Consider the following 22,258-nt stretch of genomic DNA (forward strand, 5'->3'; position numbering starts at 1 on the left):
CATTCGAAAGTTTTTGTCACAAAGTGAAATCAGTCATCAGAGGCTGTGGGTAAGATGAATCTCCGCTACGTTCTTACTTTCGGAGGCGCTAATCTCAGGGCTCGGTTGGAGTACCAAAGAAGTGTGCTGAAGGAAACGAGAGCAGATGGTGTCAAGGTAATTTTTATAGTTTGTCAGTGAGGCGTGCTCGGATGTCGTAAATGGAGGCGCACTGCTCACGAAAGGCAGGTATCCTAGCTGCAATCCAGGGTTCGAATCTCGTTACAATGCACAATTTGATCTCGTCTCATACAGTGGCACTGAGCTGTCACTTGAATGCTGTGGATGATAACGTATTGGTATGTGAAAAGATGTCACTCACCGTGGTACCCGTAGCCAGGGTACTTGTAGCTGTACGGGTAGTACCCGTGTCCGTGTGAGACGGCCAGAGGGTAGGAGGCCTCACAGCCACACAGCAGGGCCAGGCAGGCCACCGCCAAAAGGCACACCTGTAACACAATAACATACAGCACGTGTATTTGAGACGTATGTTTCTGAGGAGCGTATTTGTAGTGTTACGTAGTATGTTTGTCATGTCAGGCAAGATCTGGTTTTGTATAGCGAACAAGATAACAACTCACACTCTGGCACCATACGAGCAATTGACCGATTGAAATAGTACGAACAGATTCCTGCACAGTTTGTGCTTAGGAGTCTTTTCGTGTCACCGAGCGCCTATGATAACCTGTCGACACGAGAAGTGACTTGAGCAAAACCCCAACAGTGGAGACGAAAGATCAAATCTGTAGAAGAAGAAAAAAATTAACATGCCTATTACGCAATCAACTTTGCTTTCACTTAATATTCAGGTTCTCCTTAATGTTCACAAATTTTTGGGTCAAAATTATACAGACTGTAATGGATCTAAACTGGATACTTGAGACAAGGAACCAATGGTCGGAATGATTAATTAATGTAGTTGTGAGAAAGGGGGCGGGAGGGGAGGTGGGATTATTTAGTGAGAGGGGGCGGGGGACGTTGGTCATGATGACTCGAACGAGCATTTCGTTCGCGGAATGTGTTTGTACGCTTCTTACGTTTCTGCACCGACGTTGGTGGTGCTACCTCCAAAAATAATGCACAGTCGTGTGTAAAGCGTGCACGACAGAATTATTTCTGTTGAAATCTATTAGATGAAGTCATTGCCGTTTGAAACTATAGCAGAAATTGAAGAGGAGCTGTGTAGTAGCACCCCAGCCGCCAGTCTCACTGTAGAAGTGTGGGTATTTGAGAAGGCTAGGCAAATTTTTTTGAGTCGGTATCTAAGCACTGAGACGCGGTCATCACTTTGGTCAGCTGCTATAAACTTAAGCTGTTACTGTAAGGCTCAAGTCATTTATGTCAATAAAGATCCAATCATTTGTTTCTGATTTTGAAGCACTCAGTTTAGGAACCTCTGGCATCTGCATAACTTCATCTTATCTGTTTGGGGTGCCCAGAACAACAAATGCACGAGTGTACAGTTATGTGTATGCGTGTAGAGATGAGTAATTCCTCAGATCATCGAGGCATAGGAAAATGTAGCGAAAATGTTTAGATGGACCTGTAGGACTTCGATCGACCAAACTTGGAGTTGAATATCGTTGACACAGTCGCAATTGAGCCTGGCATTTCGAAAAACTGTATATACAACATTAATGTCAGTTGTTTGTTCTTCGCCAGCCGCGTTGACCGAGCGATTCTAGGCGCTGCAGTCCGGAGCCGCGTGACTGCTACGGTCGCAGGTTCGAATCCTTCCTCGGGCATGGATACCTGTGATGTCGTTAGGTTGGTTAGGTTTAAGTAGTTCTAAGTCCTAGGGGACTGATGACCTCAGATGTTAAGTCCCATAGTGCTCAGAGCCATTCAAACCATTTTGTTTGTTACTCAGACTTGCAATGTATCTGGGGTTATTGAAATATACTATAGCCTGGACTAGTAACGTAGACGATTCGTCCTTAGCTCTTGACCAAGAGTTTTTTTCTTTTTGCGAATTGATTATTTTAGTGTGTAGCGAATACTGTAATAATTAACAGGTACTTGGCAGTTCATTATTTAGGCATTTTAATTCTTGAAATTCAGCATAAAATAAAATCTGCCGTACGAAAATTAAAATTGTAGATGACTGATGTTAACTACAGGCAATCAACATTTATGGGTAAATGTCGAACCTCTTTAAAGGTCGTAAGTTTGTCACATAAAACATAAAGAGTGACGAAAATAGAAAACCAGTCACAAAAAAAGAAAATTTCAAAAAAGACTGTAACGCTGTTTATTTTAGGAATAAATAATAAATAATTTCTAAAGTAAAATTTTTCTAAAAATTGTTTCTTTATAATTAAGTCAATTGTACCTGATCTTATAACAAAGATGCGAAATGCACTGAGTGTCAAAAATGTATAGAATATCTCACGGCAGCGGCCGCAAGTACAATGTATTTGCAGTTTTGATGTTGTATGAAGGCACTTGTCAGAATTATGGCTGTCTGGAAATCGATAAATGAAGCAAATACACGAAAAGAAAACATGTTTCACCTACCAGTTGAAAAACCTGAGGAACTGCGACGTAACAGCTGTAGTTTTATTTTTGCTATAATGATATGTACTCTCAACAAAGCATGTAGTCCTTCCAAGTATATACAGCGAAACAAAAATCGCCTATTCGGCACGTTAATGCATGAATTGGTATTGCTCGGTAACTAGGTGGTGTACTTTACACGCATGTCATCATCATTGTCTCTAGACGTGAAAAGTATTTCTTATTGTCCTATACCATTCATGATAAGAAAGAAGAGATGGACCTACGCAAGTGCAAATTGTGATGAGTATTAATGTCAGAAGCGTTTTTCATTCCTTTCACAGAAGCCGATTTTTAGGTAAGTCTTACATTTGTACTACCAATTTCTTGATTATTCTTAAAATTCATACCTCTGTATCCAGAGTAAAGCATTACAAAGATGCGACACTTGCCGAACATTGTAGTGCGAAATTCACCAGCTATTACCTTACACAGAGACAGTGACAGAGCAGTACTCACCAGTGAGAGAACGCGAGACATTGTGCTTGTCGACTGAGGGCTGAGAGCTGACAGTGAGGAGGTGTGTGGCGGCGGTTGCTTTATACACAGCAGCGCTGCCGACGTCGGCATTAATAGCGGCTCGTGGTTTCAACACTGAACACACCGGCGACCGCGTTCCTAGCGCAACGTTGTGCAGAAGGGAATAATTGGAAGCAAAGTAAGTTAGCCACGGATGAAGCACTTGTCGTCACCGCTCACTACACACTTAAGAGATGCTATGTGAAGTATGGAAAAGCAGGAGGGGATGAGATCCTCTTAGATTAGTGTCGAGGAGCATTTCCACTCGAAGCCAAGGGATTTGTGATTCGAATCTACATCCAGAACGTTGTTATAACGTTTCAGTACGTTTCATTGCGAGGTCCAATCACCGAAGAACGAAGATTTATTCATTGTTTTAGGGTTTGTTCTGCCATGAATTAAATATTGTGAGATGTATAAATAATAATTGCATTTTGTGGAGGAAACCCCGCTTGAAAAGACCACCTCAGCTTTAATGTTCTCCTTTTCGACATTTATTTCGCGCTCCACGCTATGTTTAAACATCTTTGCCACAATGAATGTATGAATCTAAAACTCACTGATTAAATCTCTCAGTATACCTGAACTTGTGGTAGGAAACTGATCTTGTGGATGAAAACCCGTTTTGTATCGTCGACTGCAAATCAAGCATTAATCAACTGAAACTTCACCTGAAAAGAGGCTTTTTGCGAACAAACAAACCACTGTATACGTCTTCTGAAAATCATATTTAATAATATTTAAAAACTCAGTGTTCCAATTCGTGGTGTAATTTCCGTTTGTTTATTCAACTACAATTTGATGTTTATCATTACTACAAGTGCTCGGCTTACTTATACATTGTTATATGAATTTCAATTACAGCACAGTATTTGGTTTCTGTAGTTACATTTATTAGTCCATCCTGGATTTCTCACTGTTTTTGTAGGGTACAACTCTCTTGTCACTTTTTTCAAGAGGATGTTAACGACAGTTCCCTAAAATCAACCAAGGAACACAACAACTCTATCTTTTCCTTCCAAAGTCATTTCTTTAGCCCATATATTTCGATATCCAAGCACATTTGTTATTCCTGTGCCACCGTAGTTTTCTCTAAGTCTCAGAGTTTCGTTCCAGTTTGCATATTATGCCGTATCATTAATTTTTGAATGGAATTTTTTATCCTCATCTTTATCTGGTTTTATTTATGACCCTCATCTTTATCTGGTTTTATTTTTGACATGTAAAATTGGTACTGAGGAGAATATTTGAGTCTCAGCTCTACGTTACTAAACCACTCAGTGCGCACGTTCTCTATTTAAAAAAACTAAATCCTATTATTTATTTCTGACGAGATTGCTATTACATTATAGTGCCCCCCTCCCCCCACCACCCACATCCCCCTCCCTCGACGAGAGTTTCAATGCCTCTTTGTATTTTTATCCGTGTTACTTCTACATTTACTTCTTTTTCAGTGTTAGCCCCTCATAAAAGTTATTTCTAAAACATATACAATAACAGAAACACAGAAACTTCATCCAGAAGAACTTCGGAACATGTTACAGCAACAAAGCAGATTGTGTAACTTGAAATAATTTTGATATACGAAACAAAAGTAGTCACGTGGAATAACACAGTAACAGTGAAATTTGTATTTAGACGTGTTTTACATAGCTTTTAATCGCAGAATATTCGCATTAATGGCAAAGTGTGAAATCAAGGCATTGTACAGAACGTCTAGGCAATATAGAGGATGGCTAGAGCTTTTTGGGAACATATTTAACTTAACTTTAACATTTATAAGTGTATAAAAATGACCTGGTATTTTATAAAATACAAAATGTATACAGACGAAGTATAAAATCGCAATGAAATAACGTGTTCAAAATAGAAAGTTATCAATTTCGCGAAAGTTAAATTAAAATATGAAAATTATCAGAATTATGTGTGACTGAAAAAATGGTTTATTCCGAATTAGAAGCTTTTAATAGCTTTTAACAGTCCTTAAATGTAATAAACAACTGAAAATAACACTTTTTTTAACAATTGTCACAAATGTAAACTTTCCATTTTTGTACACTTCGAAGCTGTGCGTCTCTTATGCTATGGTTATTGTAGCAAGCAGTATTGAAATGATATTTTGAATTTTCAAATAACTACTCTTTTTGCACATAAAATTTATACTTGCACAGTAATTTTCTGCACGTGCACTTCATTAGTTTTTATGCAGTCCGGGGTGATTGTCGAGTTGCAACTGGCTTGAGATCTGCGTCTTTGTCCATCGGCGCATCTTTCTGGAGTGAACTGTGACGTTATGAACAACTAAAATTCCTTCTTTGACAACCAGTTTATGAAAACAATAATTTGTAACATCAGGCACGACGCCCAGAATGTTGCATGCTGCCTCCAGTTTAGCGAAAGTGACACTATGATTTAACAGAACTCCAACCTATCTGGACTGATACTGTTACAACAGTGATGCCTGCAGACGTCTTTTGTGAAAATATTTAAATTACATTTCTTTTATACTTTACCCTAAACGCAATCGGTATTCTGTTAAATGCCTAGGAAAAATGTTAACTAAAAGGCATTTCATATTCTGCCTAATGACTTTTGGTATTCTATACTAAGAACTATGAAAAACATTAAAAATAACAAATTCTTCAGTTGATATAGAACTCTAAGTGTAACACTTCCTGTATCGATCTACATCCATAACACACTTCACATGTAAAAGTTTCGCGACACGCTTATTAACGAGCTTATTTTCACATTATTTATGTAGCAGTATTATCTGCCAATGGTACCGATTTGAGACCTTTGGATTCGTAAATGATCATATCACTGATATCACTGTTATATTAGCACTGTCTATGATAACAATAAATGACATTTATGGATTGTTCCTGCAGTACTGAGAGTAGCTGTCATTAATCGTCACGACAAATATTCGACCAATGTATTCGAATAAATGGCTCTAAAGAAATGCTGTATGACAGAAAGTATTTGGACGATTCTGGCTACTGCAAAGGCCGAAGTGACTGATTCCCACTCTGTGACCGACCTTTGCAGCGATAGTTTACGGAACGGAAGATGTGGTTATGTTATTTATAGAAGGGAAGATGTGATTATGCTATTACGCTATTATTCGAAACTTCTAACTTGTCAGCAGCTGTGTGTACACATAGACGTTGAAAGATGATAAAACACATGTATCTTTCTTTTGCCAAGAAAATAAGACAAAATCACAATAAATGTGAAAATAAATGACGTATTGTGTGAATCGCCTCACTGTATGGCTGTAGATAGCGTCAGAAGCGATGCTGGTACAAACAACATTCTTGTTTATTTTGGACACTGCAGTTTTTGTGTAGGACAATACATTTTAATGAATGCTGTGTTAAACGAAGTGTACTCTCCACTCTTCGCTGCCAACCTAACCTACGCACTGTTATCCTGGAAGTATTAAATCATTTGCATACCTTTAACTACCACAAACTGCTTTTCAAGCAGTTCCAATTTAACACGATGGTTTGCAGTACGTATATATGTATTTACGTAGTATGTTGCCGCTCTAGACTCTTTCAAATATACGACGATGGATGTAGTATGTGTTTCAGCAAGCTGCCAGTTACAATCGTGACTTTATTTAAATGCACGGTGTATTTCGAGCCCTGGGGTCTTATCTGCGGGTGCTTTGACAGTCTACATAAATCATTTTTTCAAATTTCATAATAGTCCTGGTATGATTATAACGAGTATTACAAAGGGGGCACATTGTGAATAAAATTTTAAAAAATTAATACAAATCGAAAACTAAATTACTGTTTCCAGTGGTGGATGCATGTGTATTAGTCTTGTAAATTTACATTCGCAATGTGCTCGCTTTGTAATGCACCGTTGTAATTCGACCAGGCGCAGAATTAACTTAAGTCTGGAAAAATACTCGATGCAGACTGTCAAAGCACCATGCATTGAAATAAAGTCACGATTGTGACTGAAGGCACTTGTTCTTTGTTTTACGAATTTACTGCCACTTGATAATGAGATGATATATCTACTTATTGTCTCAGAACATTTGTTTCTTGGGTCAGCTGAATATATCACTAAATAGCTTTGAACAAAATGGAGTGGATGAACTGCGCATGATTCTGAAAGAACTGTTCTTCTGTTTAAATATTGCGAAACTGTATGTAAGTTTCCATCAGGAACTACAGGAAAACGGAAAACCATCAAACCGTGTATCCCATTTACCCGTATTCCACGTATGGGGAGGAATTAATGCAAATAGTTGCTGGCATTGAGAAAGGTCATCAAGATACTTTTTGTAAGTTCAAAATCAGTCTTAAATATTTTGTTTGTGTCGCCATTGGTTCAAATGGTTCAAATGGCTCTGAGCACTATGGGACTTAATATCCATGGTCATCATTCCCCTAGAACTTAGAACTACTTAAACCTAACTAACCTAAGGACATCACACAACACCCAGCCATCACGAGGGGTGTCGCCATTCTCCACAGCAAGTAAGCCTACATAAGTATTCGTTTTACAAATTCACACTGCTGCCATAAAAAGGCGTTTGAATTTATAAAACGAATATCAATATCAATTTTATACCTTTTGTAATCAGTGCTGCACAACTTTAGTATATTTAAATAAAGGCATCCCGTAACCACGAAAAGCTGCTGTAATGCGTGCATATCTGTCGACAAACAGTTTTGGTCAAGCGACTATCTCATGTCACCTATGCATTAAGAAAATGAGAAATAATTATGGTGAACAAGCGCACATAGCAGGTATCCGTGGATACCATTACTCCAGTTTAAAGGATGGTTCCTGGGCACCAATTCTATAAGCATTGCAGTTGCAGCAACTGAATGAATTAGTTAAAAATATAATCAGCCTAAAGGATTAATAAAAACATTGTGTGCATGTGTACACAAGTTATGTACTGAGGAGCCAAAGACATAGGGACACCTGCCTAATATCGTGTAGGGCCCCCGTGAGCACCCAGAAGTGCCGCACCACGACGTGGCATGGACTCGACCGATGTGTGTGAAGTAGTGCTGGAGGGAACTGACACCCTGAATCCTGCAGGGCTGTCTATAAATCCGTAAGAGTTCGGCGGTATGGAGGTCTCAACAGCACGTTGCAAGGCACCAGAGATATGCTCAATAATGTTCATGTCTCGGGTGTTTGGTGGCCAGCAGAAGTGTTTAAACTCAGAAGAGTGTTCCTGGAGCCACTCTGTAGCAACTCTAGACGTGTGGGGTGTCGCTTTGTCCTGCTAGAATTGCCCTAGTCCGTTAGAATGGGCATGGACATGAATGGGTGTAGGTGATCAGACAGGATGCTTACGTGCATGTCATCGATCAGAGTCGTATCTAGACGTATTAGGGGTCCCACGCTCTCCACCCAATTAGAGAGCCTCCATCAGCTTTAAAAGTCCCCTGCTGACATTCGGGGTCCGTGGATTCATGAGATTGTCTCCATACCCGTACACGTCCATGCTCTCTACACAACTTGAAACGAGACTCGCCCGACCATGCAACATGCTTCCAGTCATCAACAGTCCAATGTCGGCGCTGACGGGCCCAGGTGAGGCGTCGTGCAATCATCAAGAGTACACGAGTGGGCTTTCGCCTCCAAAAGCCCATATCAATGATGTTTCATTGAATGGTTCACGCGCTGGCATTTGCTGATGGCCCGGCATTGAAATCTGCAGCAGTTTGCTGAAGGGTTGTACTTCTCTCACGTTGAACGATTCTCTTCAGTCGCCGTTGGTCCCGTTCTTGCAGGATCTTCCTCCGGCTGCAGCGTTGTCGGAGATTTAATGTTTTACCGGATACTCACGGTACACTTGAGAAATAGTCGTACGGGAAAATCCCCACTTCATCGCTACCTCGGAAGTGCTGTGCCCCATCGCTCGTGCGCCGACTATAATACCACGTTCAAACTCACTTAAACTTGATAACATGCCATTGTAGCAGCAGTAATCGATCTAACAACTGCGTCAGACACTTGTCTTGTATATGCGTTGCACCGCAGCGCCTTATTCTGCTCATTTACATATCTCTGTATTTGAATACGCATACGTTTGCCAGTTTCTTTGGCGCTTCAGCGTAGTTGTACAGAAATGTGAGTAGTTGGTACTTGGCACTTATACATGCTGCCATTTTGTTATTAATTCTTCTTATTGTAACGATGTACACAAATTGACGGCCATTACACAGTTCAACATAGTGTCTCACCAAAGAATTTGTAAATTGAGGACTGAATCAACTGACGTTTGTTTTCATACGAGTGCAGCATTATCTCCAATGCTCTACTAAGTGCGTTGTTTGTATATTTTTGTGGCCAGAAAACATACTGGTGTGTGCCGAATCTGTCACACACTAGAGTCTCTTGCACCTTAGCCGCTGTGTTTGAAGCCGGAAGGGTCAGAATATGTTGGTGGCAGTGGGGTACCAGCCCTCTGATTGTTTTAATGATCACCGTATTTGCTAAATTTTACATGGTGGGTATGCTTCCTAGTTCTAATGCGTCATTGAGTAAGTCCGTTAGGAAAGGGATAATTTCTGGTGCGGCATTTATTAAGGTTTAGAGTGTATTCCACCTGGATCCTGAGCTTTGTATTTCCTAGCTCACGACTGTCAGCGCAACCTCCAGCTTGCCGAATGGGATGGTGACTCCGTCGTTCTCATAAATATTATCCATTTGACTTTGAAGGGCAGTGCGATATTATTGGTCGTGTGTATGGTCATCATCCGGAAGGAGCTTCTTTGACAGATACTCAGCCGAGCATCTTCAGCCCTGTATCGTAGTAGCATATGGTCGGTTTTGTGCTGACAAAACCATTGATGTCTTAATTCTCTCCGTTTTTAATTTAAAAGGCGCACACCATATGTTATTTTGTAGATTAGTTCTGACAGAATTGTCCCAATGGTCCTTTCTTGTTTTCTGTAGCTCGTTTTCGTTGCGTTGCTCGGCGTCACGGTAAAGTTGCAGTCTGACTTTTTTTGCTTGGGCTGTGTTTGATCTTTGATGGTATTGTCTTTTGCTACGTGAGTCCTTTCTTAGTCTCGTCAACGCTGTACTCCACGATAGTTCCAGTATTCGTCTACTGTACTGTTACTTTGTGGGACTGCAATAGTTTGGGTTCTTTGCAGTTAGTTATTACGTGCGCTCTTAAGTCAACACTACCATGGCAGTACGTTATGCGAAGTCGTCTGTCTTGTCCCTTAACGTTTGCCACTTAGCCCTGCCTAGCAGGGATCGTTGTTTTGGAGTGTGTGTATTTGTGGTTGTGTGTGACTATTTGTATGACTATTCTGTTGTGATCACCGTGTCTTGCTGGGATAGCCACCTCGAATGTAAAACAAGCTGCGACCCCCTTCGACGCGCAATAATGTGCACAGGAGCGAAAAAGGAATACAAGCTTAGTGTCAGTCAAAGAGACGTTCTCGCCACAGCCGTTTCTCATCATGCGCTATCAGAATAATGTCACGTACGTATACGAACGTTGTTTAGTACTCGTACTCGTACCGTTGGACAAGTGAAACATAACTTTTGTCTTTTCGAATTATGTCTGTAGCGTATTCTAGGAAGTATCTCGCTATGCATTGACGACTTGATTAATTTCTATCATATTTTTAGCTTCAAATTTCGCTTTATTTGGCTTCACAAGTTTTGGAAGATTTCGCACTCTTTTCAATTCAATAAACTTTATCAACAGCCGTATACTTTAAGATATTGTATTTCATTTTATTTCAAAACCAGCCAGTTTCGGCAATTCATTTTGCTATCATCAGGACCCATACGCTTTTTTCGAATCAACGAGCTTATCGTAAAGCGCCATAAAACTGGATATCGTGAATCCCACAGTTGTGCAGCTGATTCATACGAAAGCGTGACAGTTCCTTTTCCTCCTTCCCCACGAAAAGTTTTGGCGTTGGAAAATATTCGGCTCTTTTAAAGCAAAACATTCTGAATCGTTTTTCCTAGTCTCTGTTTCCAATGAAGGCTTCATAGTCAGCATCTCCTTCTCAGTGCCACTGTCTGTATATTCTCTCTACCGCTGCTTCTTTTTTCTCCCATTGATTTACAGTATGTTCCACTGCTACTGCCTTCTCTCTCACTTGGACTGTCACATTTCGTCTTTCTGTTCCACTGCCACTATGTCCACCCTGGCAGTTCAAAAATTCTGGGATGTCCCACTTATTTTTTCTCCTATACCTTGACGTTTAAAATTTAGCTCCAAAATGGGTCCCAAGCCTACGTATGGTCTTCAATCGTCTGTATTTTTCACATCTACTGTCACGTCTCTCTTCTGCTCCCACTGCTTCTATCTGCATTCATCTCTCTTTCTGTTTTACTGCCACTGTTTCTCGCTGCCCCTCGATATCTCTCCTCTCTCTCTTTTGCCCCCACTGATAATGTCTTTATCTATCTGCCTTTCTCTTTCACTGTCACTTTCTCTCTCCCACCACCACTGTCTCCTGTCTCTTCTCTTCCACTGTCAAAGTGGGCGTGAGGTGTCCATTGTAAAGAGACATGTCATAAAGCTTTTTGGTGAAAAAATGCTGCTAAAAACGTATTTTGGATTCATGTTTCCCTGGGAATATAATCTTAAGAATATACGGTAAAAATGTAGGCCTAGGCGATGAATAGAAGTTATAGAAGCGGCGTTTCCCACAGGTGGTACTTTTGGTACCTAAAAATCATAGTTTTCCGGATGTATCTTGAGAAGGGTTCCAGATTTTTAAAAACGGGCAAATGGTGTTTCTAGATGAATGTCTAAAGAACTTACGGGTAAAATTTAAGCCTTTACTGTGCTAATTTATTTAGATAATAGCCGTCTACGATGCAAAAACAGCTACAAACCGGTTTTTGCGGTGTTCTGCGTAGGTAAGGTAACACTGAACTTGTGGATTTAGGTAACGGATGATGCCATCGAAAAAAGTTTCGAAGCCGGGCATTGTCAAAATTACTGCTCAAATTTTGACGCAAGATCGGTGGCAAGGTTGTTATTTCACCAGTGTTCTGTTTTCCTCTTTAAAATACGACTTCAAGTCGATGACGTTCCATTGTGGAATTAAAAACTCTTAAGTATATACCAGTGCTCAGGTTGATCAAATTCTGAGCGCTTAATAAATGTCTACTGTATTCGAAATCATCCAGATAAAGACTGACGTGTTTTATGATGATATCAAACACAAATAGATGATACCTACATAGTTCCATACCGAGAACCAACATAGATTTTTATTGTTTACACTTCAGGGTATGTTTGAACAAACAAGGACCTTACCTTATGCTTCAGTGGGCTCCTCTTGCCAGTCAGCAACTTTGGAAACACTATATAAAATCGATGTTACCCACTTAATAATCTTCTATTTTGTAAAAGAAGTTGACTATTGGCCTCCAAGCACCGATTGTTAGATGTCTGTACCATTTGCACTTGTGTCGACTGCCCTTTTGAATCGCTGATGCCAACGTCAACGCTCCCGCGCTTTTACATTTCTAATTGTTGTGATGTGTGGCGTTGGTTGCATGCGAGGGGTTTGTTGCATGAACTAAATGTCACTAAGAAGCTATTGCTGGCCATCGAGTTTAGCTCCGACACACCGATTACCCTGTTCTTCATCGTGACCCCAGAAACATTATTAATCAGTTGGCAGAATGTCGCAAACATAACCAAACGGTGAGATAATTCACATTTTTCACTAGTCTACGTGCAACAAATAAAAGCAAATGACTGTAAAAAAAAGTCCTCCAATCTGATAATAGCCCCCCCCCCCCCAATGCGTGGAACCTGTTGCATTTGCGAACTCCTGCTACGTGGCTAATCCGGCACTGGGTGGGGGAACAGCTAGCCATAGAGTCGTGCGGCTCTGTCATTGCATTGAGTGAACTCATACTCGAGGTGCATATAGGCCAATTATTCACCAGTAAACCTGTCGATAGTGCTGCTGTGTATTACTGTTAACGTACAACTAACAGTGAAGGAAAACAAAACCCTTCACAGAACAGAGCAGTACTGAATGCAAGTTTGAGGGCAACGAAGTAAGAAGGGCCTCACAACAGCGGCTACCAGAAATGAATGGAAACAAGGCGCATACCGTCGATATTTCAACTATTGTGCTCTGTTATCAATGAAATACGGATACATAGATATTTTGGGCAGGAAACCAAACGCAATGCAATGTCTCTGTAACGAGCCACTGAAGACAGTGGGGCGCTTATATCAAAATACGCAGAAGGAATCTCTGTAAAAGTTCAGGAGGTTTGCCAGATGGATTCTGATTCACCCTGTGTACTTAATGCCTTTTTTTTAGAAAGATATAGGAGCAGGTCTTTGGTCTTTACAGATAATGTCCTTCTTTAGTTATAACTTTATTTTTTATCCATAATAGCAGATAAAAATTCGCTTGACTACTTCTTAAGACAGAGCCTCCATTCCTCCGAACTAACTATGTAAACGTAGACCAGATGTGGCTTAAATTCAAAGAAATAGTCTCGACCACAATTGAGAGATTTATACCAAATAAGTTAATAAGAAACGGAACTGATCCCACATGGCACACAAAACACGTCAGAACACCATTGAAGAAGCAGCGAAAAAGCATGCCAAATTTCAAAACGACTAAAAATCAACAGGATGTCGAAGTTTTACAGAAGTTTGAAATTTAGCGTGGATTTCAATGCGAGAATGCTTTTAACAGTTCCCACAACGTAACTCTATCTCAAAATCTGATAGAACTAGAAAATCCGAAGAGATTCTGGTCGTATCTAAAGTACAACAGCAGAAAGACACAGTCAATATCTTTGCTGCGAGATAGCGATGACAGTGCCGCTAAAGCGCAGTTACTAAATACGGTGTCCCGAAACTCCTTCACCATAGAAGACGAAGTAAGTATTCCAGAATTTAAATCAGGAACTGCTGTCAGTATGAGTGACTTGCAATAGGTATCCTCGGTGTAGTGAAGCAACTCAAATTACTTAATAAAGGTAAGTCTTCTGACCCAGATTGTATCCAAATTAAATTTCTACGCTGTGCTCGATACTTAGCAATCATATACAACCGATAGATTGATGAAATAAAGTAAAGACTGGGATGTTGCACAGGCTACACCAGAACTCAAGAAGAGAAACAAGAGTAATCCTCTTAATTAAAGGCCCTACCAGTAACGTCGATATGCAGTAGTATTTTTGAACCCACAGTATGGTGTGTTCGAACGTTACGAATTACCTCGAAGAGAACGATCTATCGACGCAGAGTCAGCACTGATTCAGAAGAAACTGTTCTTTTGCAACACAACTAGGTGTTTATCGTCATGAAGTAGCGAGTGCTATCGACAGGGCATCCCACATTTGTTCCATATTTTTAGACTTCCAGCAGAATTTTGAAACTGATCCTCAGAAGCGGCGTCTAATCAAATTGCTTGCCTATGAAACATCGTCACAGTTGCGCGACTGGATTCGTGATATCCCGTCAGAAGCTCCCAGTTCGTAGTAACTGACAGAAAGTCATCTAGTAAAGCAGAAGTGATAACTAATGTTCCACATGGAAATGTTACATGGCTGCTCCTGTCGCTCATGTAATTAAGGGTATTAGGACACTAGTCGAGCAACCATCTTAAATTGCTTCCAGATGGTGCTGTCATTTACTGCCTGGAAAAATCATCGGAAGATAAAAAACAACTATAAATTATTTAGATACAGTATCAGTATGATGTGAAAAGTGTCCATTAACACTAAATAATGAAAATTGTGAAGTCATTTTTTTCAGTATTAATGGAATCCGTTAAATTTCGGTTACACCTTAATTCACATAAACCTAAAGGCTGTGGATTCAAGTAAATACCCGGGAGTAACAATGGTGGGTTGGTTGATTTGGGGGACGGGACCAAACAGCGAGGTCATTGGTTCCACCGGATTAGGGAAGGGTAGGGAAGGAAGTCAGCAGTGCCCTTTTAAAGCAAACATCCCGGCATTTACCTGAAGTGAAATCACGGAAAATTTAAATCAGGATGGCCGGACGAGTATCTGAACCGTCGTCCTCCTGAATGCGAGTCCAGGTGTGCTAATCACTGCGCCATCTCGCTTGCTGGATAACAGTGAAGAACAACCGGAGGGATTATACAGATAATGTTGAGTGGAAGGCAAGCCAAAGACTGCGTTTGACTGGTACAACACCTAAAAAATGCAGCAAACTCATAGAAGACACTGCTTATACTACGCTTATCCGTCCTCTATTACAGTACTGCTGTACGGTTTGGGTTCCTTACCACGTAGGATTAACAGTGGACATCGAAAAGTTCAGAGAAGGCCAGTTTGTTTGTAGTATCACAAAATAGGGAGAGAGTGTAGCGGATGTGATATGCGAGTTGGAGTGACAATCACTAAAACAAACACGCTGTTCGTAACGGTGAGACCTTTTCACAAAGTTTCAATTTCCCACTTTCTCCTCCGAATGCGAAAATATTTTGTAGACGATCACCTACGTAGGGTGAAATGAAGCGCGCAATGGAAGATTTAAGTGTTCGTTTTTCCCGCGGTGTTGAGTAGGACGACAGAGAAATGGTGTGAAATTGGTTTGATGAACGCTCTGCCACGCACTTGAGTGTAATTTTCAAAATAGTCATATCTATGTTGATATCTTATGAACGATCGTCGCTGGATGACGTTATCAGTATTTTTCTAATATCTGGCGGTTATTTTTTTCGTTTGATAGCTAGGTGCGATAAATGTCCCTCAGTTTGGATGTGGTACCACATACAATCATTTGTTGGTATACTGTGAAGCCAATAATATGTATGACATTTTCAGTTTCATGTTATTTAACATTTTTAGTTCTGCAACATGATTTGACTGTGCAGCATTTCAGTTTTACAAATGTACATACATAAGAGTATTCAAGATTTTTTTTTAAAAAAGGATAGATTAACAAAAGGAATTGTGCCCTTTAACAGGTGAAATTACAATCTTTATTGTGCTCATACTTTCATGTTACACCTTTCCAATTCCACAGTAATTAGTTTTACACGTGTGGTACCGGGGTGGTTTAAGTTGTGCCGCAATGCGTCTTCATTCGGCTAACGCAGTTATTAGACCTACCCTACGGCGCCACCGTCGTCATCTGACACAGCTCTTCTGGTCAATGCCATTTTCTCGTCTTCTTGGCTTAACGGTGGTACGACGCAACAAATAGGCGTCAGTACGTACTCGTGCGTAGCCTTCTTACGTTAAAATTCCATTGAAACCTAACACCCATGTTTCTTTCACGTTAGCGTGTGTGACGTTTCCAGACTTGCCCAGACTGTAAGAAACGCATGAAGCGGAATTCAGAAGGATGAGGGTGTACGAAACCACCTCTTAAACCTGCTACAGCCTATGTCTCAATAGCCTGCGATGCTGACCACTATTGATATTAAGAGTTGCCTTTGCACTATGCAGCGTTTTACAGAGCACAGTTTATTTTTTCGTACACATCCCTCGAATAATCATACGTCAAAAAAAGTTTTGCATCACCCAGGTTCCCAGAATTCCTGAAGATAAACGTTGATATAGTATCACAGACACAGCAGTCCATCAGACTGTTCAGAGATGTCACTAAACCCTGCCAAAGATGTAACCAATCATGCATGAGCAGCGCCTACTAGACGTAGGGGATCCTACAGCCGATCAGGAAGGAGGTACACGGCTCGTGTTGTCTGTAGTTCAACCATGCCCAGCCGGTCAGTATCGCGGTTCGATCGCGTCCGCATTGTTACTTTGTGCCAGGAAGGGCTCTCAACAAGGGTAGTGTCCAGGTGTCTCGGAGTGAACCAAAGCGATGTTGTTCGGACGTGGAGGAGACACAGAAAGACAGGAACTATCGATGACATACCTCGCTCAGACCGCCCAAGGGCTACTACTGCAGTGGATAACTGCTGCCCACGGGTTATGGCTCGGAGGAAACCTGACAGCAACGCCACCATGTTGAATAATGCTTTTCGTGCAGCCACATGACGTGGATGAGCAGGACAATGCAATCAAGAGTGTTAACAATAATACTGGAGTTGTTAACGCGAAAGTAGATGAAATCAAGAATGAAATAATTGTAACGAACACCGAAATCGGCAGTCTTAAGCAGGACATGACAGAGGTACGATAAAACTTCTGTTGCCGCGCAGCGCAACGCGGAACGCAAGGAGGTGTGGCTGGGTCAGTTCGGTCGGATACACGACGAAGAATTACAGAGAACTGTATGGGAGGTGTTTGTTGCAATGGGGAGAGTGGACGATATATGACGCTTCTCAAATCGCTTGAAATTAGCGTTTATGAAGAAACGGAAAGCTCTGTACCGAAGAGGTAGGCTTGTCCAAATGTTGTAGTAACTGAAGTAGCCAACCATTACGACGCTGGTCCTAAAGAAAACCGAGGCGATATTTCTGAGGTGGGGCAAGACGAGTTTGCCGATGATGTCCGGGTACGAATAATTGACGGCAACGTAGATTAAATCTACGAGGTTAAGGCTGACGTCATACGGTCAGACGAGAGTGGCATGCTTTGCGTGAATTCGGGCAAAGAATTAGAAGCAGAAATACAATACATTTCTCCAAGCAATTTTGAAGATAATAGCCATCTTTCCGAAGAAAATTTAACAGACTTGAGAGTTAGCGAATTGTTGGTAATACAAGGTTCGTTCATTGAAAAATGGTTCAAATGGCTGTAAGACCTATGGGACTTGACATCTGAGGTCATCACCTAACTAACCTAAGGACATCACACACATCCATGCCCGAGGCAGGATTCGAACCTGCGACCGTAACAGCAGCGCTGTTCCGGACTGAAGCGCCTAGAACCTCTCGGTCACAGTAGACTGATCGTTATTCGAAGACCGTCAGTGAGAGAGCACTTCGATTTCCTGCTGCTAATAAGGCGAGTACACCGTTCGCTTGTTACACATTTTTGCGAGCTTCAAACAGGTACAACTTATTTTCAGTTATCTGGGTAGTTACTATTTTATTTTTGTAATTTCTTGCGTGTTTGAGTGCCTACTAGACACAACCTTTTATTTTAATAACATTGTAGTGTACAGTATCGCCGTTGCTATCGACCCTCGTATCGTACAGGCTTTTGTTTGTTTGGTTAGAACAGCTCAGTGTCGGTCAGACCGTCAGTGAGAGAGCACTTCGATTTCCTGCTGCTAATAAGGCGAGTACACCGTTCGCTTGTTACACATTTTTGCGAGCTTCAAACAGGTACAACTTATTTTCAGTTATCTGGGTAGTTACTATTTTATTTTTGTAATTTCTTGCGTGTTTGAGTGCCTACTAGACACAACCTTTTACTTTAATAACAGTGTAGTGTACAGTATCGCCGTTGCTATCGACCCTCGTATCGTACAGGCTTTTGTTTGTTTGGTTAGAACAGCTCAGTGTCGGTTAGACCGTCAGTGAGAGAGCACTTCGATTTCCTGCTGCTAATAAGGCGAGTACACCGTTCGCTTGTAGGGTAAACATAGTCATGTGTAGGGACTGTGGTTGTTGTGAGCGGACGCAAGGAGAATTGGCCACTCTTCGGGGGCAGGTGGAGGCTTTGTCTGTTAGGCTCATCGAGCTCGAGGCGCAGGCGTCGGCTCGTAGTGGCGTTGGGGCAACTGTGGTGAGACCTATGCCTACTTCGGTGGCCTTGGAATCGCATGGAACCCCTGATGTCGCTGCGTCTTCCGGCAGTGAGCATCTTACCGGTCAGCCATCACTCCAGGGTGAATGGCGAACAGTGGTGGGCTCGCGCGTGCCTAGCCGAAAGGCGAAGGTGGGATCTGGGCGCGTGGCAGCTGCCTTACCCCTTTCCAACAGGTACGGGGTGCTTCCTAGTGGTGATGACATCGTTTCCGAGCCACCACAGGATGCCTCGCCTGTTGGGCCAGTGGCCGATTCTCCGGCAAGGTCCCGACAGTCACAGAGGGCGGGCCTATTAGTTATAGGGAGCTCCAACGTTAGGCGGGTTATGGAGCCCCTTAGGAAAATAGCGGGTAGGTCGGGGAAGAATGCCAGTGTGCACTCGGTGTGCTTGCCGGGGGGTCTCGTCCGTAATGTGGAGGAGGCCCTTCCGGCAGCTATTGAACGCACTGGGTGTGACCGGCTGCAGATAGTAGCACATGTCGGAACGAATGACGCCTGCCGCTTGGGTTCTGAGGCCATCCTTGGTTCCTTCCGGCGGCTGGCTGATTTGGTGAAGACAACCAGCATCGCACGCGGAGTGCAAGCTGAGCTTAATATCTGCAGCATAGTGCCCAGAGTCGATCGCGGTCCTCTGGTTTGGAGCCGTGTGGAGGGTCTAAACCAGAGGCTCAGACGACTCTGCGACTATAATGGTTGCAAATTCATCGACCTCCGTTATTGGGTGGAGAACTGTAGGGCCCCCCTAGACAGGTCAGGCGTGCACTACACACCGGAAGCAGCTACTAGGGTAACAGAGTACGTGTGGCGTGCACACGGGGGTTTTTTAGGTTAGAGGGACCCCCCCTTGGGCGAAACGATAAAATACCTGACGGCTTACCAGAGAGGACATTATCATCGTTGATAAAGAACGTCCGTCCTCAGAGACCAAAAACAGGAAAAGTTAACGTAATATTGGTAAACTGCAGGAGTATCCAGGGCAAGGTTCCTGAATTAGTATCTCTTATTGAAGGAAATAGTGCGCATATAGTATTAGGAACGGAAAGTTGGTTAAAACCGGAAGTGAACAGTAACGAAATCCTAGACACAGAATGGAATATATACCGCAAGCATAGGATAAACGCCAATGGTGGAGGAGTATTTATAGCAGTAAAGAATTCAATAATATCCAGTGAAGTTATTAGCGAATGCGAATGTGAATCTGGGTTAAGTTAAGTATCAAAGGTGGGTCAGATATGATAGTCGGATGCTTCTATAGACCACCTGCATCAGCAACCGTAGTAGTTGAGCGCCTCAGAGAGAACCTGCAGAACGTCGTGAAGAAGTTTCGTGATCATACTATTGTAATAGGGGGAGACTTCAATCTACCAGGTATAGAATGGGATAGTCACACAATCAGAACTGGAGCCAGGGACAGAGACTCTTGTGACATTATCCTGACTGCCTTGTCCGAGAATTACTTCGAGCAGATAGTTAGAGAACCAACTCGTGAAGCTAACGTTTTAGACCTCATAGCAACAAATAGACCGGAACTTTTCGACTCCGTGAATGTAGAAGAGGGTATCAGTGATCATAAGTCAGTGGTTGCATCAATGACTACAAGTGTAATAAGAAATGCCAAGAAAGGAAGGAAAATATATTTGCTTAACAAGAGTGATAGGGCACAAATCGCAGAATATCTGAGTGACCACCATCAAACGTTCATTTCTGAGGAAGAGGATGTGGAACAAAAATGGAAAAAATTCAGAAACATCGTCCAGTACGCCTTAGATAAGTTCGTACCGACTAAGGTCCAAAGCGAGGGGAAAGATCCACCGTGGTATAACAATCATGTACGAAAGGTACTACGGAAACAAAGAAAGCTTCATCATAGGTTTAAGAGTAGTCGAATCATAGCTGATAAGGAAAAGCTGAACGAAGCGAAAAAGAGCGTAAAGAGAGCAATGAGAGAAGCATTCAACGAATTCGAACATAAAACATTGGCAAACAATCTAAACAAGAACCCTAAAAAGTTTTGGTCATATGTAAAATCGGTAAGCGGATCTAAATCCGCTATTCAGTCACTCGTTGACCACAATGGCACCGAAACAGAGGACGACCGAAGAAAGGCAGAAATACTGAATTCAGTGTTCCGAAACTGTTTCACTGCGGAAAATCGTAACACGGTCCCTGACTTCAGCCGTCGCACGGACGCCAAAATGGAAAATATTGAAATAAACGATATCGGAATTGAAAAACAACTGCTATCACTTAGTAGCGGAAAAGCATCCGGACCAGACGAGATACCCTTAAGATTCTACAGTGATTATGCTAAAGAACTTGCCCCCTTTCTATCAGCAATTTATCGTAGATCGCTGGAAGAACGTAAAGTACCTAGCGACTGGAAGAAAGCGCAGGTCGTTCCCATTTTCAAGAAGGGTCATAAATCAGATGCGAATAATTATAGGCCTATTTCGCTTACGTCAATCTGTTGTAGAATAATGGAACATGTTTTGTGTTCTCGTATTATGACGTTCTTAGATAATACAAATCTCCTTCATCATAGCCAACATGGATTCCGCAAACAGAGATCATGTGAAACTCAGCTCGCTCTATTTGCCCAAGAAATTCACAGTGCCGTAGACACTGGCGAGCAGATTGATGCCGTATTCCTGGACTTCAGGAAGGCATTTGATACGGTTCCGCACTTACGTTTAGTGAAAAAAATACGAGCTTATGGAATATCGGACCAGGTTTGTGATTGGATTCAGGATTTCCTAGAAGAAAGAACACAACATGTCATTCTTAACGGTTCAAAATCTGCAGATGTAGAGGTAATTTCGGGAGTACCGCAGGGAAGCGTGATAGGACCTTTATTGTTTACAATATACATAAATGACTTAGTTGACAACATCGGTAGCTCCGTGAGGCTATTTGCAGATGACACGGTTGTCTACAAGAAAGTAGCAACATCAGAAGACTCGTACGTACTCCAGGAGGACCTGCAGAGGATTAATGCATGGTGCGACAGCTGGCAGCTTTCCCTAAACGTAGATAAATGTAATATAATGCGCATACATAGGGGCAGAAATCCATTCCAGTACGATTATGCCATAGGTGGTAAATCATTGGAAGCGGTAACGACCGTAAAATACTTAGGAGTTACTATCCGGAGCGATCTGAAGTGGAATGATCACATAAAACAAATAGTGGGAAAAGCAGGCGCCAGGTTGAGATTCATAGGAAGAATTCTAAGAAAATGTGACTCATCGACGAAAGAAGTAGCTTACAAAACGCTTGTTCGTTCGATTCTTGAGTATTGCTCATCAGTATGGGACCCTTACCAGGTTGGATTAATAGAAGAGATAGACATGATCCAGCGAAAAGCAGCGCGATTCGTCATGGGGACATTTAGTCAGCGCGAGAGCGTTACGGAGATGCTGAACAAGCTCCAGTGGCGGACACTTCAAGAAAGGCGTTACGCAATACGGAGAGGTTTATTATCGAAATTACGA

At 41.9% G+C, this 22,258-nt stretch overlaps 1 protein-coding gene across 1 annotated transcript in view; it reads right to left on the reverse strand.

Moving 5' to 3' along the window:
- The window catches only part of LOC124712354 (prisilkin-39-like), a 36,656-nt gene extending 33,491 nt beyond the window's left edge, over positions 1 to 3,165 (reverse strand). Inside the window, exons 1-2 of the mRNA XM_047242649.1 lie at positions 3,055 to 3,165; positions 362 to 488 (exon numbers count right to left, since the gene is read on the reverse strand). Of these exons, the coding sequence (XP_047098605.1) occupies positions 362 to 488; positions 3,055 to 3,165 (238 nt within the window). The remainder of the gene's footprint in view (positions 1 to 361; positions 489 to 3,054) is intronic.
- Between the last annotated feature and the right edge of the window lie 19,093 nt (positions 3,166 to 22,258).

The sequence above is a fragment of the Schistocerca piceifrons genome, chromosome 8 (assembly GCF_021461385.2).
Source record: "Schistocerca piceifrons isolate TAMUIC-IGC-003096 chromosome 8, iqSchPice1.1, whole genome shotgun sequence".
Lineage (NCBI taxonomy): Eukaryota > Metazoa > Arthropoda > Insecta > Orthoptera > Acrididae > Schistocerca > Schistocerca piceifrons.